This window comes from Vanellus vanellus (assembly GCF_965231255.1).
Source record: "Vanellus vanellus genome assembly, chromosome: 1".
Lineage (NCBI taxonomy): Eukaryota > Metazoa > Chordata > Aves > Charadriiformes > Charadriidae > Vanellus > Vanellus vanellus.
The window spans coordinates 34399919-34416199 of NC_138905.1; the positions used below are offsets into that span (position 1 = coordinate 34399919).

Sequence of the window (16281 nt, forward strand, 5' to 3'; positions counted from 1 at the left end):
GAGCATCTTGGATACACAACCTTTAAACATGATTAGGGAACTGCATATTAAAAATGACTTCTCATCTTTTTCTGCCATTTTTTATTGTAATCCAGGCAGATAACAGTGCCTATCACAAAGGAGATTGCGAACTTTCCTGGTTCCTGATTCCTTATAATTTCCCGAGCCTTGTTTTTTCAGATTGAAATGACCGAATATTCAGGATCTGGTGAAGATTTCTTGATTTTCTGAAGGACTTCAGCCTGAATCATTGGGGCTGTTTCTAAACAAACGGAGGGGGGGAAAGAGTGGTCGGGCATTGGAATAGACTGCCCAGGGAGGTGGTTGAGTCACCATCTCTGGATGTGTTTAAGAGACGTTTAGATGTGGTGTTGGGGGATATGGTGTAGGGGAGAACTTTGTAGAGTAGGGTAGATGGTTGGACTCGATGATCCCAAGGGTCTCTTCCAACCTAGACAATTCTATGATTCTATGATTCTATGAAAGGTTGTTTCACTTATGTTCCAGAAAGATCAGGCAACACTTGCTTTAGAAAAATTCCAGTACTCTCCTTTCACCGTCCTCTTTCAAAGTAGAGATTGGACACATGATATCAGAATTCGTTTTCCTATCTGGTATAGTTTTTTTTTGTTCTTGTGCAAATCCACCCTCATATGATCAAATTGTAACCCTTTGGAAAAGGAAAACTCTCTGCATACGTGCAATATAACCTTCTTGGTACTAGCTGCAAACTTTTCAAGTGATCCAACCTCCACTCAGCATCCTTCATCACAGAGAAGATTAAAGGATTAAAGACTTTGGCCATAACACTTGAATTCAGAGTATGCAACATCTCATCTGCATCGCTCCTGCTTCCAATGCTGTGCTCTGAAACCCTGGAAGAGGAATTTGCCCGATTCAGATACAGAGAGGATATGAACCAGTCCTGTGTAGAACAGTTTGGGACGCACAAGTGGAGGAAAGCAGGACCTGAATTTGCCCTACCAAGCTTCAGGTATGTCCTATCAAGCTTCAGGCCTGACTAGTGAGAAGGCAAATAGAATAGGGTGAAAAAGTCTGGTGCAAGGAAGGGAATGAAGATTAGGGATTAACGAAGACAAGTTATGGGGCAGACAGGATAACTAGAAGCTAAGTTTGAGGAGAAAGACTGCTAGAAGAGATAGGAAGAAAAGATGCAACAGGCTGAACAGATATCTCAAAACAAGAAGGCAGGGGAGAACTGGGGAAAATATCCAGATACCAGGCATATTCAGTGAAGGGAATATTTACCATGTGTCAGGGTCTCAGTACCAAAGAGACAAGACTAAACTGGAGATCAGTTGTATCTGACTACAGCACAGCCCCTTTACAACATGAGATGGAACAAAACGTTCCCAGGTCTCACTTAGCATCACCTTAGTGTCAGCAAATATCTTCACCCTTTCCCCACAAAAGCTATCAATTTCTTACCTTAAAAGAAGAAAATCTGAAAACAGACTCAAAGCAGAGCTGGGTGAAACTACATATTTTTCCCCTATGGTAGGGGGGGGAAAAATCTCTTGAGAACAGCAGAGCTGGGACCTAAACGAAAGATTTTTAATCTGAATTCAGTAAAGGTAGTACTTATACATGAAGTTTTTCATAATCTGATGTGAGGCTGTTCCTCAAGACTGTTCATATCCTTTTCATTGCAAATTGACTATCCAAATGAGTATGTAATTTCACTGTGCCTCTTCACTTACCTGTAAATTCACTGTGCCTCTCTACTTAACTGCAAAATGAGTATGATGGGATCCCCTCACCTCAGGAATATGCTGGGATAATAAATTAATTAATACTTCTGAACACACAGAGGTATTCAAGAGCAACAGAGAGCAACCAAGAGGAAAAAGGATTAGGTATTCAGAATGGGTTTGAACAGTGTGCAGTAAATAAGGCACAGGAGCAAGAGAAAACCAAAACTCAATGTCTGCAAATACAGTGTACTAAACCAAGAAGAAACCATGTGAAAAAAAATACCATTCAGTCATGTCATTAAAGCCTATTATGCTTGTATGCATGAGGAGTACGAAGGAAGATTCCATAGCATACTTAGTATTTTCAGCTGCAGTAAGGAGCATTTTATAATACCAAATTTCTTTATAATACTTGAGAATATGAAAAGAATGTAGCAGAAATTACAAAGTATTTGACAAAATGGAGGACTCGTATATTTATGTCATTTTGCCTATGAGTCCTACTATAAAACACCAAAGCTTGAGATCTTGCCAACTACTCTGTGCTGTAAAATATTATTATGCTAGTGGGGAAGACAAGCTTGGCAACATCTGACACTAGCCAGATGTTAAAGGAACTGTAGCTAACTTATGTCCACACTGCACTCATAAAAAAATTGGACCTTTGGTACCACTGACATGCTTCTCTTCTGCAATGATGATTTCAATATGGTGGCAGATGGGAAGTCACAATTTAAATGAAGCATCATTTCAAACCTGTGGACAGTCCTGAAAAAAAAAAACAAATATGCATAGGGTAATGCTAGTGTCTTCTTCCCTACTTCATTAAACGCTCTAAATAATTTGATTCCCTAATCAAAGGACATAACGTGTATTTTTTCTAGATGGATATTAATTACAGAACTAACCCCAGCGGTTACCATTCATTTTCAACAGTGCATGCTTATCAATAATACACACTCAGGACTTGAACCCCGTCTCTGTGACAACAGTGTGAACAAAAAGTTAATTCATCCAAGTCAATAGAGCTATACCAGCATGACGGTCTAACCCAGTGTTTACTACAGTCAGCCAAAGCCAACTAGACATTTCAGCAGGCACTGGGGTGTCGTCTTGAGATTGCCTCCAGTGTATGATGGAGATATCTTTATTTCCCTAAAAATCTCAGATTTGGAGTAATGACCTTGCCTGAAATTTATCTCCAAATAATTTTGATCATGAGCTAAAGAATGCATTTTTGGTTGAGGCACTTACAAACATTAAATGTATAATTTTATCTTTATGTTCAAAAAAGATTGCTCCAAATATCTTCAGTTTTACTTAATCTTTATGTGCATACGGTTCTCTAAAATAGCACAGCAGTTCATTCTGATGAGTAGTCAGCATATCAGTTAAGGAATTAATCATAGAATCATAGAATAGTTTGGGTTGGAAGGGATCTTTAAAAGTCATCTAGTACAACCTCCACAACCTCCCCTGCAATGAGCAGGGACATCTTCAACTAAATCAGGTTGCTCAGAGGGACGTTTCCAGGGATGGGGTATCTACCACCTCTCTGGGCAACCTGTTCCAGTGTCTCACCACTCTCATTGTAAAAAAAAATCTTCCTTGTACCTAGTCTAAGTCTGCCTTCTTTTAGTTTAAAACCATTGTCCCTTGTCCTATCACAACAGGACCTGCTAAAAAGTTTGTCCCCATCTTTCTGATAAGCCCCCTTTAAGTACTGAAAGGCCGCAATAAGGTCTCCCTGGAGCCTTCTCTTCTCCAGGCTGAACAACCCCAACTCTCTCATCCTGTCCTCATAGGAGAGGTGCTCCAGCCCTCGGATCATCTTCATGGCCCTCCTCTGGGCTCGCTCCAACAGGTCCACATCCTTCTTATGTTGAGGGCTCCAGAGCTGGACACAGTACTCCAGGTGGGGGCTCACCAGAGTGGAGCAGAGGGGCAGGACCTTTAACCTGCTGGACATGCTTCTTCTGATGCAGCCCAGGATATGGTTGGCAATCTTCTCCAGAGAGTTGGAATAGAGCAGATATTTCAAAAACTTGTGGTTTTTTCTATTTGTGTGCTACCATCACTGTCACAAATAGTAAGGAGGATGTTTTCCTGGCTGCTAAGGATAATCTCTGTGGCCCCAGAGGAGGCAAACATGCAACATCTGTCACAGGTTGTCCAGGAGAGGAGTAGCAAGAGAAGCAGCACTCCTGCTCCACTTGATGTGTCAAGCACATGCTCCACCACTTCCGGGTCTACATTTGCAAACAGAAAATGAGATTTCTCTGCCCTAACTTACTAACCTCCCTGGCAATCAACAGGCAAAACTGGGCACCTCAAGACATTAGTGATGAACACCTATCTCCAGATGAACCTCAGAACGCGTCCATTTCTAAACTCTAGACGCCTAAATTCAGAGAGATCCTATCCTGAATGACTAGAAGAGAATCACTCTGCATGTTCTGAACATCCATTTCTCTTTAGTATTTTGCAAATGAAAGATGACAAGATCCTTCCGTCTAGAAGTTTGTCCCATAAAGGCCTCACACCTCACAGGAAAAATTCTTATTTCAATGACTCGTTTTCCAGAGTGCTGAAAGGAGGATCACATGTTTTCTGGACATTATTCCTTGAGTCACAGTAAGGCCATAAGCAAGAGAATGCAGAAGAGAACAAAGTGGGACTGTGGAAGGAGAGCTGAGGGTGCTACACTTTATTCTGTTGAACCATCTTCCCCAAATTAACATGACAAATGCAGAAAGCAGCTCCAGCAGCTTAGGCCCATCTTCAACTAAACTACCTTTCTGGAATGCCATGGATCTGAGGCAAGCTCTCACCAGCATACACACCAAACACCTGCACCTCTGCAGTTCAAGCTCTCTGAGGTGCACAGAGAATAAAAATGAAATGCTTTCTAAGGTCGGGGGGGAAGGGAAGGGGTGGGGAAAGGAGCTGTGGTTTCCTTGTTTCCTTTAGCTCTTATATGTTTGAGCTGAAAGCTAAGCACCCAAAAGCACATGTTGAAGATGAGATTGTAAAATGCGAGACAGACTCCTATAAAGTCTCCACATAAAACTGGACAAGAGGTGGAGAGGGTTCTTTTTTTAAGAAACTAGAGAAGCATCAGGAGAAACAGCAAAGGGTATGGTTGTAGAAGCCAAGAGAGGACAAGGAAAGCAGGAGGCTTTATAGGAGATGACAACGGAGAGCTTTGATTATAAGAAGTTACTGTAAACAAAAGAAGATTGTGAAGATCGAAGCAGAGAAATATGACTGAAAAGAGCATAAAAGGGAGAGAAACCTATTTGATGAGTGTAAACAACTTTTCAGTGAGGGCAGAGTTATTAAAAGAGATGGAGGGTGAGGAAGGATTTTGCCCAGAGAGACAAAAGGAGTCAAGGACTGTTGTTTTAAGGTGAGGGGACTAATGAATGTTTATAATGTGAAGAAAGAGTGAGACGAAGGAGGAGAAGAAATATATAAAGGCAAGAAATATACAACCAAGAGCAAGAGGAAGTTTGCTGACAATTCATTTTTAATGGATAGTTGGGCAAACAGATAATTTTTCAGATACATTCTGAGAAAGGTCATGTTTGCCCAAAAGCTTGTTTCCATTTTTTTCCAGCTATATAAATTGATTCGATGAAAAATACTATCTGTTCTTACTTACCTTGTATTGTCTATGTCTTTGGATTTTCAAGGCGCAACAATCAAGAGCAATCCAAATCAAGACAAAACCAGTAAATTTAGTGATTAGTGTATGACTGGAGGGTGGGAGGCACTGAATTGGACACAGCTTTTTTCAAGAGAGGAGAGACAGAAGAACAGAGAAGTTAGAAGTGAGAAGAGAAAAACCAAACACTTCTACACAAAGTGATAAAAGCAGAAGTATGCCTTTTTCTTTACAGAACTAGGAAAAACCAGGGATCTGTGATCCAGCCTTCAGAAAATGGCCAGCTCCTTCAAGTGGGTAGTCAGCTCTTTTTTCATTTCACTTCTAAGATCCAGGCTACATGGTTTCCATATTGTTTTATTCAAGAGCTCGTACTACTAACTCCCAGAGTAAAAGCATGTGACGCCCCTTCTCATGCCGTAAAATGTGCCTGTCACTATGTTATAAGAAAAGGGAAAATCAATAGTGGACAATATTTGGTTGAAACAAACTTTTCATCTCAGCTTTTACTCCTTCACGATGTAAATTTGGGAGTGATTTCAAATACATAATGAACTCCAGTTGGCCTTGCGCGATAACTCTTTGACACGCCGGCAGGAGGAGAGATCTGATGCTGCCCACTCACTCTCCTGCCTACAGAGGGATGAACACCACTGCTGACTGTCTGAAAACTGTTTGGAAGTTTATAAGAAAAGTTAGATAATGATGGAGATTTCACAGTGTCCCTGAGCAATCTGTTCCAGTCCTTAACTCTCCTAACCATTGAGAAGTTCTTTCTAATGTCTAATTTAAATCTCCCTTATTGCAGCTTAATCCCATTATATCTTGTATCCATAATGAATGTGGTGAATAATTGATTCCCTTCCTCTTTGCTGCTACCTTCTGCACATCTGAAAACTGTTTCTTTGCCTCATCTTTCCCTGCTACAGAGTAAACAACTCCTCTTCCTTCAGTCTTCCCTTGTAGGCCATGGCAGGGTTTTAACAGTTGATCATTCTCGCTTTTCTCCTCTGGGCTCTTTCCATCTGGCTCCTATATTTCTTGAAATGGGGTGTCCAACACTGAACACAGTATTCTAGCGAAGGCCTTACAAACGCAAGGTATGGCAGAAGAACTCTACTTCAAAGTACATACCCCAGATTGCAAAACAAATGAATAAATAAACAACTCAAAGCAACAGTAAGAGACTACTGACTTTGGTTCAGCTTGTTATTTCTTACAAGTTGTGATCCCCTTCTGTGCACCTGCTGCCTTGTTCTGTATAAGTTCCTGTCTATGTGTAGTATTCCGCATTTTTCTTTGCTGAAGTGTACCCTGCTTTCTTCAGGCCCTTTCTCTAATTTTCAAGATCACATTAAATTCTACGATGCCAGTGACTTCTTTTGGTTTGGTGTCACCTACAAACTTAAAATACCAGTGAAGAGTCAGGAAAAACTATTCTTTGAACATTGATATATCACTGGTTAAGAAAACATCGTTCATTCTAGAAACTGGAACCTTAAATATAAACGTCATCATTTACTGTGGATTCTTTCCTCTAAGTTGTACTGCATTTTTTGCTGTGCAAATCATTTACATTTTGCACAGCTCAAGTTCACAGCTCCTTCATAACTCAAAAATTGTCTTAACATTTCAAGGAACCTTTTCTAGGATAAAATTTGCATATGTCAGGATTTCTCCAAGACATGTGAAAACCAAAAGAAAATGGCTATTGGCCAATAAAAATAAGTCACTGGTCTACACGCTTCCCATATGCACACTATCACTGTGTTTCAGATCCTATCATATGCATCACTGCTCATTTTCTGATAGTTATCAGAAATAATACTAATATTCCAAGCCTTCAGTTGGACCGCAAGCCAGAAGTATCTGATCGGCTACCAAAGAGCTCAGAGCTATTACAAAGGCTTCCTGTGTGATGCCCCACTGGCTCAGCAGCTCTAACCACTGAAATTAACTGTGTTGTTTTATTCATTAGAGACAAAGCAGAGGTAAGAGAATGAGAACAACCTCTGCTGAATAGTGTAGATCATCAGGCACATCTTAACGAACTGCTTTTAAAAATAATTTTAGGAATTAAAAAAAAAATGAGGAATAAAAAGTCTCTTGTGGATCCATGGTGCTATCAAACTTTAGAAGTGACTTTGCGAAATTTCGAAGAAGGGAGTTTGGTCTGTTGAGTTCAGAGACGTATTGGTTTGAAGGGCTGGCCAAGCTGCATTGCTGGTAGAGGCTGAGGAGCCTGGATTGGCCCAGTAGTGAGATTTCTAGTATTTGCTGGTATTGATCCAACTGTGTCAAGAAAAAAGTAAGTTCTTTTCAGAGACTGCACTCACTTAACTAAATCAAACCTAGCTAGCTCAGCGCACATCGTGGCAAGACAATTTCCCTAGAAGGACACAAGATTTGTGGGTTGCTCTCAGAGAGAAATAACCTTCATTTGAGATGTCTGTATGAAGGAAGGCAATGTAGACTGTGTGAGAAAGACATTTGAATATTCCTTCTCACGTGTTGTCTTTTCAACCTTCATTTGGGTAAAAAGAAATCCCAATCTCTTTTTTTTTTCCTACTTAAAAATCAGTCTTGTTAACAAAAAGCCAAATCACAGAATCATAGAATCATAGAATGGTTTAGGTTGGAAGGGACCTTAAACAGATGCAAACAAGGTAAACAAAACCCAGGCAGAGAGCACAAGCAGGCGAACAGAACCCCTACTTAGCAGTGACTTCTGCAGGCATTCTCACACTAAAGGTCTTCACCTCTCCGTGTTTTGATTCTGTGCATGTCCCAAAACATGTCAGCTTTGACAGGCTTTGGAGTTCAGTGAATAGCCATTTAGACACCTACTCAGAGCCTGGAAACTGACTCCCAGCTCCTTGGAAAAGCTCTTCTTTTCAAAGTATAATTCCTTTGGAAATGCCACTTGACTTCATGCAGAATGTAGTGGCAGGTGACAATTACTTTTAAGACTTGGCTAGAGAAGTAGCTGCCTCTTCTTGTTTTCTACCAATTTTTTAGCATCCACACAGAATATAGGTCATTTCTTCCTTGACCCAGAGCTAGTCCAACTCACATTTTCTACCTCCAGAGGGGGTCCTAGTCACCCAGCTACCCTTAGAAGGTGGGGGAGAGGGACATTATTCATCATTCTGGTGGAGGTATGGTCATTCCATTTTCCACAGAGGAAACTGGGATTCAGGGGCTAGAAAACATATACATGACTGTAGCATAGTGGCTGGAGTAGTCACAGAGGAAAAATGAAAATTTCATAGAATCGTAGCATCATAGAATAGTTTGAGTTGCAAGGGACCTTAAAAGATCATCTAGCTCCATTCCCCCTGCCATGGGGATGGACACCTCCCACTAGACCAGGTTGCTCAAAGCCTCATCCAACCTGGCTGTGAGCACTTCCAGGGATGAGGCATCCACAGCTTCTGTGGGCAACCAGTTCCAGTGTCTCGCCACCCTCATAGTGAAGAATTTCTTCCTAATATCTATTCTATATCTACCCTCATTCAGTTTGAAGTTGTTCCCCCTAATCCTATCACTACACAACGTTGTAAAAAGTCCCTCTCCAGCTTTTCTGTAGGCCCCCTTTAAGGACTGAAAGGCTGCTATAAGGTCTCCCCAGAGTCTGCTTTTCTCCAGGCTGAACAACCCCAACCCCTGTCTGTCTTCATAGGAGGGGCGCTCCAGCCCTCTGATCACCTTCATCGTCCTCCTCTGCACTCACTGCAACAGGTCCATGTCATTCTTATGCTGAGGGCACCAGAGCAGGACACAGTACTCCAGGTGGAGTCTCATGAGAGCAGAGTAGAGGGGCAGAATTTAATGTCAGATGTATCCTCATTTCTAAGCAAACTACTCCCTTGGCAGTGAAAAACCTTCAACAAGAAGGGCAGAGCTGACTCATTCTCCATAAGAGCCACCAGTTACGGCAGTCCCCAGGCCAACCTCAAATTTGAATACCTGCAGGCAGAGAAGGTGCCTAATTCCAGCTCTACCAGACTCTGAGATGTTCCCATTGGATTTCAAAGGGGTAGGGTGTCAAAACCCAGAAAACAGCAGAAAGACCCTGTACCCAGGTTCCCCTGTTGGTCAGCTTGAAGCAGCTCCTAGTTTGACATGCAAGCAGTCGTGAGCCTCATGACAAACACCTCAACTTTCCTTGTATGGCTTGCAGGGTTGCTCAGGATCTCGCACCTAGAAATTGAGGACAACAACTGAGTCCATAGGACTTGCACCGCTTTGGGGATCCTGATCTGAGTGCTTTGCTGTACTACTCCCTTAACCTTTTAGCCATATGGGGCATCGACAACCATCTTCAGGCACGCTTGCACCACCAAGTGTGCAGTCACCAGCTATCACACCTTCAGTGGTCTACCTCTGACCAACTGTAAGACACCAGGGAAAGTAGATCCGATCTTAACCTTGAGATTAGAAGAGATGGTCAAGAGATTAACGGCATCAGGCCAGGCTTCTCTCCTACCCCCCATGCTGCCCCATCGCTGTCCTTCCATAAACCCCCCGTTATCCTGACAAGAGCAGTTTATTTGCCTGGTCTCAGTTCTCACATCTTTACCCCCCCCCCCCCATGGCAGTGGGCGTGCTGGTGGAGACCTGGCCACGCCACTTCTGTGCGGGGACAGGAGCCGCCCCCCTTTCCCCAGGGCGGGGGTGGGGGGCTGCGACAGCGACACCAGGGCAGCCCTGACCCCACGGCGGTGGGGTTGGGGTGGTGGGGGGGTGATGGTGGGGAGGTAGCAGCCCCACCACAGAACCCGGGACACACATTTCTGCTGGGACCTGTGGGTTGTCGGGGGGGCAGCTGGTCCCGTCGGTGCCGGGGTCGCTCCCGCCCGCCGGCCGAGCCGGGAGCCCCGCTGCGGGGCGGCTTGCTCACGGTGGCCGCGGGCTGGGCACGTCAGGGAGGGACCCGTCACGACCGGGAGATCCCCCCATCCTCCCACCCCCATCCTCCCGCCGACGCACATCCCCACCCGCCATATATAGGGGACGCGGGGGCAGCTCCGGCGCCGGCCGATCCCAGCCGCTCCGCGCCGGGCAGCGGGCTCCGCGGCGACATGGCCCTGTCCCGGGCGGCGGGGAGAGCAGGTGAGGGCGGAGCGGGGCGGAAGGGAGCGGAGCGGAGCGGAGCGGAGGGGTCCGGGGTCGGCCGGGCGGTCCCCCCGACGCCCCGCGCCCCCCGACGCCGCCGGGCTCTCCGCAGGTGCCGCCGCGGCGCTGGCGCTGCTGTGGGTGCTGGTGTGCGGCCCCGGGGAGGCCGGCTGCCGCCTCCTCAGCGTGGCCGATCTCTTCGACCGGGTGATCCGGCACTCGGGAAGGATCCACAGCCTCTCCACGGCGCTCTACGACGAGCTGGTGAGTGCCGGGATCGGCCCCGCCGCCGCGGAGAGGGCTCCCGCCGCCCTGGGAGCGGCTGTCGGTGGGGCGGGGAGGATGGGGGTGGGGTGCTCTCGGTGTTTCTTGAGGTTTTCTTCCCCCGTAGGAAAAAAACTTTCCTCCCCGTGACAACGAGCTGGGGAAGCCGGCTCGGAGGTGCCACACGTCGGGGATGATGACCCCCAACGGCAAAGAATACGCCCAAAAAATCCCGGTAAGGCTGAGCTGCGGCGGCGAGAGGAGATGGGGCGGGTGCGGGGCACGGCGCCCCCTCGCGGGGTTGAGGGGATGGGAGGGGGCTCCGCGGGTCACACCGCAACCTTCCGTCCCCCTGAAGAAAGGGGAAAATACGCCCCGTCCCGTCAGAGCCCCCAAACGTCTCACCCATCACGCTGCGGTGGTCCCCCCACCCCACTCGGGCTGGAGGTGGGCAGAGAGGTTTTTGTGCCTCCGGTGCTTCATCAGCAGTTTGGATTGAAGAAGCTGATGAGTTTTGACCCCAAACAGGTGCACATGACTGTGGTATAGTATATGAATCATTAATTTGTTCATTAAAAAAAAGCTTTTTATGATTCCATATGCTTAAATCATATTTATTAGTTATAATAGAGGTATTGCAGTAGTACTTCGTCTGAATGACTGACAGACAGACATCCCTTCGATTTTGTTGTGGCAGTCTGTAGAAGAGAAACTTAGAAAACTGTGCATGTGACAGGTAAGTTAAATTAATCAGTGTCACTGCAAAGTACAAAAAGCGATCAGGAGAAAGAAATAACACTCATTATCTCTCAATCGGTTGTTAGGTAAGGGGAAAAGAACAGCAAATTGTTTTAGACAGATGTAATGGCAAAGAGAAAAAAAATCGTGATTAGTTTAGAAGAGAGCAGGATGAGTTTCTTTAGACAGAGAAAAAGCAGATTGTAAAGTCGAGGATACAGCAGCAGGAGAAACTTTTGCCTCTACGAGAAGGCAGATGGAGACAAATCTTAACGTTTTGCTCTTTGGTTGTGATGGAGCGAGGAGCTTCCCCAAGACATTTAGAAGCTCCCCTGGAAGGGCAATGGGAAATGAAGCCCTGCCTGCTTTAGGGAGCTTTAACCCATCAAACCTATTTCTGAACTTATATCGCAAGAGAAGTCTTATGGCCACTGAGTTTCTGTTAGAGATGCAACCGTCCTGACCACTGGGCACCTGCTGGGAAGTGTGTCTGCAGCAACCCGCTAACTGACACAGCTGTAACCACGGCAGATGTGAGGGAACACCTGCACTTCCATGCCAGCAGAGATGTCTCCATGAGGCTCCTTGGGCTCTTGAGACATCCAGGAGTTCCTGAAAACTTTTTCAGTACCAAGTAAATTTGATAGGAGTGACACCATTTTGCTAATGTTGTACTCCACGGTTTTAGGTATTATAGAGTTTAGGGAGTCTAAGAAAGATGAAAACAAGACAAATACAAATTTGAGGTGTTGCTTATATCTAAGCAAATAAGCAGAGGCAGACTGGCCCTTAAGTTCTGAATATTTGAAAACTGTGGAATTGCAGATGTAAGTCTTAATCCCACTGAGATTTCACAGTGAGACTAACAGTGACGTGACCTGCTGCAAATAAGCAGATAAATTCTCTACTGTTTTAATTTATAAGAGAGAAGAATTAACTCACTTGATACTGAAACTTTTGCAAGCCTGGAAAGAACCGCTTTCCCACTTTAACCAGCACCACCAAGAGCTACCTGACGACAGCCTTAGCAAAGCTAAGCAAATCAGCAATATGGTACATGAGCTGAAGACTGGAGTTGAGAAAGTAACAGAAAAGGTAAGATTTTCGGTGTAGCTTTTATTTATACCAGTGATGTAGCATGAGTGACTTGGGGGGGGGGGGGGGCAATGTCTGCGCTCACTTGGGCTGAAGCCTTTATGCCAACAGAGGCTCTGATACAGCAACACTGGACTTTGTTACAGATACAGGAATTTTTCAGCTGAAGGATGTGACTTAGTTTATGGATTAGCAGATAAGTAGATGATGTTATGTACGTCCATATGTGTAGAGCGGTATTTTATTAATATGAAATATATGGAAGAAAAACACAAGTACAAAGACTAGAGCCATTTACAGCTTCAGATATGAGCCAGTAAGGACTTGGCTTCTCCAGGGCAGCGGAGGACACGTGGGTAGACCATGACAAATACTCAATTACTGTTTTCAGTTTTATTTGTATTTACATTCTAAGTAACCCAAGTCTGACTGCTGTCTGCTGCAAAGAGCTCCTTCCTAAGGCAACAATTTTATGCTGGGCTAAGTTCTTCAAGACAACAGTGGCATTGCTTAAGTCAGATGCCAGGCACAAAATTTAAAAACTCCACTCCAAATTCTGGCAGATCATATATAAATTATTGGATGTAACTTTTTGTTATTTCCATTTCTGTCTTCTCATTACTAGCTAGAAGTCCTGATCTTTGTATTTTTTCTGCATTCATATCTAAACTTCTGTGTAGTTTTGGCTAAACAAATGAGGGCTGTGTGTCCATTCTCTGAAATGGCTACACTGCCAAGGTGTCTGTTTCACTAAAAAGTGAATAATAAACTACTTTCTTACACTAGTAGATCACCTTTCAGCTTTGTGAGCATAGGTGGGGAATAAAAGTTTTAAGACGATAAGCAGCTCATCACTAGAATAGGATGAATTGCTCTGAAATGCAGCCCTGATCAGGGTGACTCTGAGAGCTACAAACAGAAAAAGTCCATCTTCCCAGTGCAGCTGTGTTCTGGGTTAAAATGTTCAGAGGTGTTCGACCTCAAAGTTTGACCTTTGTTTGCTTCATTCTGTAACTGAAGCAAGCCATCAAACTCTAAACTAGCTATGGACTTCTGGCATATTTACCTGATTTATTTTTCTAAAACACCTTTGAAGGAATTACTAAGAAAGAAGGCTTTAAAATTTTGACCTCTCTGTACTATGGACGTACCACAAGGTAGAAATAGAATTTTAAAAATTAAGCAAACAATGCAAATTGTTTGCAATCATTCCAATCTTTTGCAGCTGTGTTTTTCTTTAAGGCATTTATTCTAAGCTTGGTTCTGTTGTGAAGCTCCTACTCTGAGAGGTGCGAACAGCCTGCAGAGTTCACCAGGTTAAACAGCACTGGTGAATGCTCGTGTTAGAAGCTTCCCTTCACAAAACTCCTTAAAATAAATGGCTAAAAAATTTCAAGACTGATTTGCTATATTACTTCAAGAGGAAATAACAATTACCAAACAGGAGTTCCCCTACTTAAACTCAGATAGAGTCATACCACAATATTCTTGCATATACTATTATATCAGACCATTTCAGGCTAGTCTAAAGGTTGTATAGGTCCTGTTAAAAAAAAGACATTGTTATTCTATGTAAGGAACTTTACATATATCTTCAGTAAGTATGTGAAAGGTCTGGAGTCAAACAGCCCAACATAGCGATGCCTCAGTCAATTTCTACACTAGTATTTTAAAGATTTGTTGTATCTGTAGTTACGAGTTGTACTTCTTTTCCTGTTTTCAATACAGATGCAGTCAATGGGGATCATCAGCAATTCATTAAATGGAATGGCATCATCTGAAGCCACTGGTTTATCAATTAGTAATGAAGCAAACATGATGAGTGACTCTGACTTTATTCACTGTTTCAGGAGAGACTCCAATAAAGTACAAAGCTACTTAAAAATTCTTAAATGCAGGATTATGCCAGAAAATAGTTGTTGAGTTGTAGTCTCTTGGCAAATAGTCCTCAGCATGTTGTTTATAAAGATGAAAAAATAGAATTTATAAATTATCACATTTACAGTAATTTTCATAGGAAAGTGGTTTCAAAATTCTTTGGCAGCTACTTGACACAGTTGACCTATGCAGATGAAATATTAAATAAAGTGTCATGTGTGTACATGGGTTAACGCATCAGATAAAAAGGAGTACTCTAGCAGTAGATAAATGTCAGTGACAGACTATATTATGGTTGTGTCCCACAGTTTAGATATATACATAGTTGAAAGTGAAATTCAGTTTGTTAAACCTTGGTACAAATACGTCTATATACTGTCAATAAAGTATATTTTTATGTAAAAAAAAAAAGTTTCCCCCATTTCTACATACGTACATACCTGCAGGATATTGCTTGACACTGAAGAGTAGTATTGCTGTCGATCAGTTCATGTAACTGCAGGGCCCATGGCAGACTTTTATCTTTGCAACATACTTCGTACTAATTTCTATGGGCTCTCGCATGTACCCCACAAGATCTAATTCCTAGCGCTTATATTCATGCTGAATGCTCTTTTATACCTGTAATGGCTTCACCGATTTCAGTGGAAACTCCTAAAGAAACAGTTTCCATATGAAAGGTAAGTCAGAATTCCGGTCCAAGTACTGCTTCAGTCCGAGGGCTGAGCGTGGCTGATGTAGCAATAAGTCTCTTTCCCATAACACATGCTGACACGGGGCTTGGGGTTTACAGTAACGATGACAAACTCTATAGTAAATAAAAATCTGAAAGCTGTCAGATATTTTATAACAATCACATTTTCCTAGCAGTGGAGTGGGGCTGATGGCGGTTTATAGAACAAACCATCTTTGCATTCAGATCCTAAATGAGCCATTTGAGCAGGCATTTATAATCAACATGGATTTATCTTTAATATTCTTGTCTATTTCATCCCTGAATGCTCTTTTCTGGCCTCCCCTGATCTTGATAGTTGTTGACAGTAGCTGGAGCTTGGGCTGCCAAGGATGGAGAATAAAAATGCTTGAATAACTGAAAATAAATAATTTAAAATAAATGATGCTGGATTTGGGCTTGAGAAACTCAGCAGGAAAATGTTTCAAAGAAACATTTATGCGGAACAGAGGAACAACCTTTTCAGTTACATCTCCATAACTGATGATCTACTGTCTAGTAGACAGCTGATGTTCTTTCTCAGCTAGAAGCTGCGAGCATTCACAATTCCCATCTGGTCCCTGTTGTGCAAAGTATGGTAGAAATGCGAGGGGTTATATCGTGCCCGCCCTGAAGACCTTCCGAGCTGCAATTCCTTCAGCAGCAAGATACTACAAACACAGAGCGCAACAGCAGTGCTCACGTGCAAGTTTTGAAGAAATTCTGGAAACAAAACACGAAGAGAGTAAAGGAAGCCTCCTCTGGGTAAACAGACAGAGCCAGAGAGGGATGCCCACTCTGCTGCATCTGTCCACAGCCTCAGAAGATGTAGTAGCAATTAATAGTTACGGCATTTATCCCGTCCCCTAGTGCAGCTGCAGCCCCAGAGGACAGCAGCGCGCTGGCCTGGGGTGTCTCCTGTGCCAGCGAGGGCTTGTTGCTGCCTCTGAAACGCCGAGGTTGGGCACCTGTGCGGTCATTAAGGAGAGAACCGGCGTTGGGGTGTGATCCCCCTCCATCCCGGCCATGAAACGGCGCGGCGCACAGCAGGTCCACAACAGCTCTGCTCCACCAGCAGCGAAAGGTGACAGACG

General features: G+C 43.8%; 1 protein-coding gene across 1 annotated transcript; it reads left to right on the forward strand.

The window, feature by feature from the left end:
- Positions 1 to 10466: 10466 nt before the first annotated feature.
- On the forward strand, positions 10467 to 14584 carry LOC309677190 (prolactin-like; the record flags this gene model as incomplete). The annotated part of the gene is made up of 5 exons (XM_082489943.1): positions 10467 to 10497; positions 10613 to 10764; positions 10892 to 10999; positions 12427 to 12597; positions 14326 to 14584. 5 exons carry the CDS (start codon positions 10467 to 10469, stop codon positions 14518 to 14520), a joined length of 657 nt encoding a protein of 218 aa, XP_082346069.1. The 3' UTR covers positions 14521 to 14584.
- Between the last annotated feature and the right edge of the window lie 1697 nt (positions 14585 to 16281).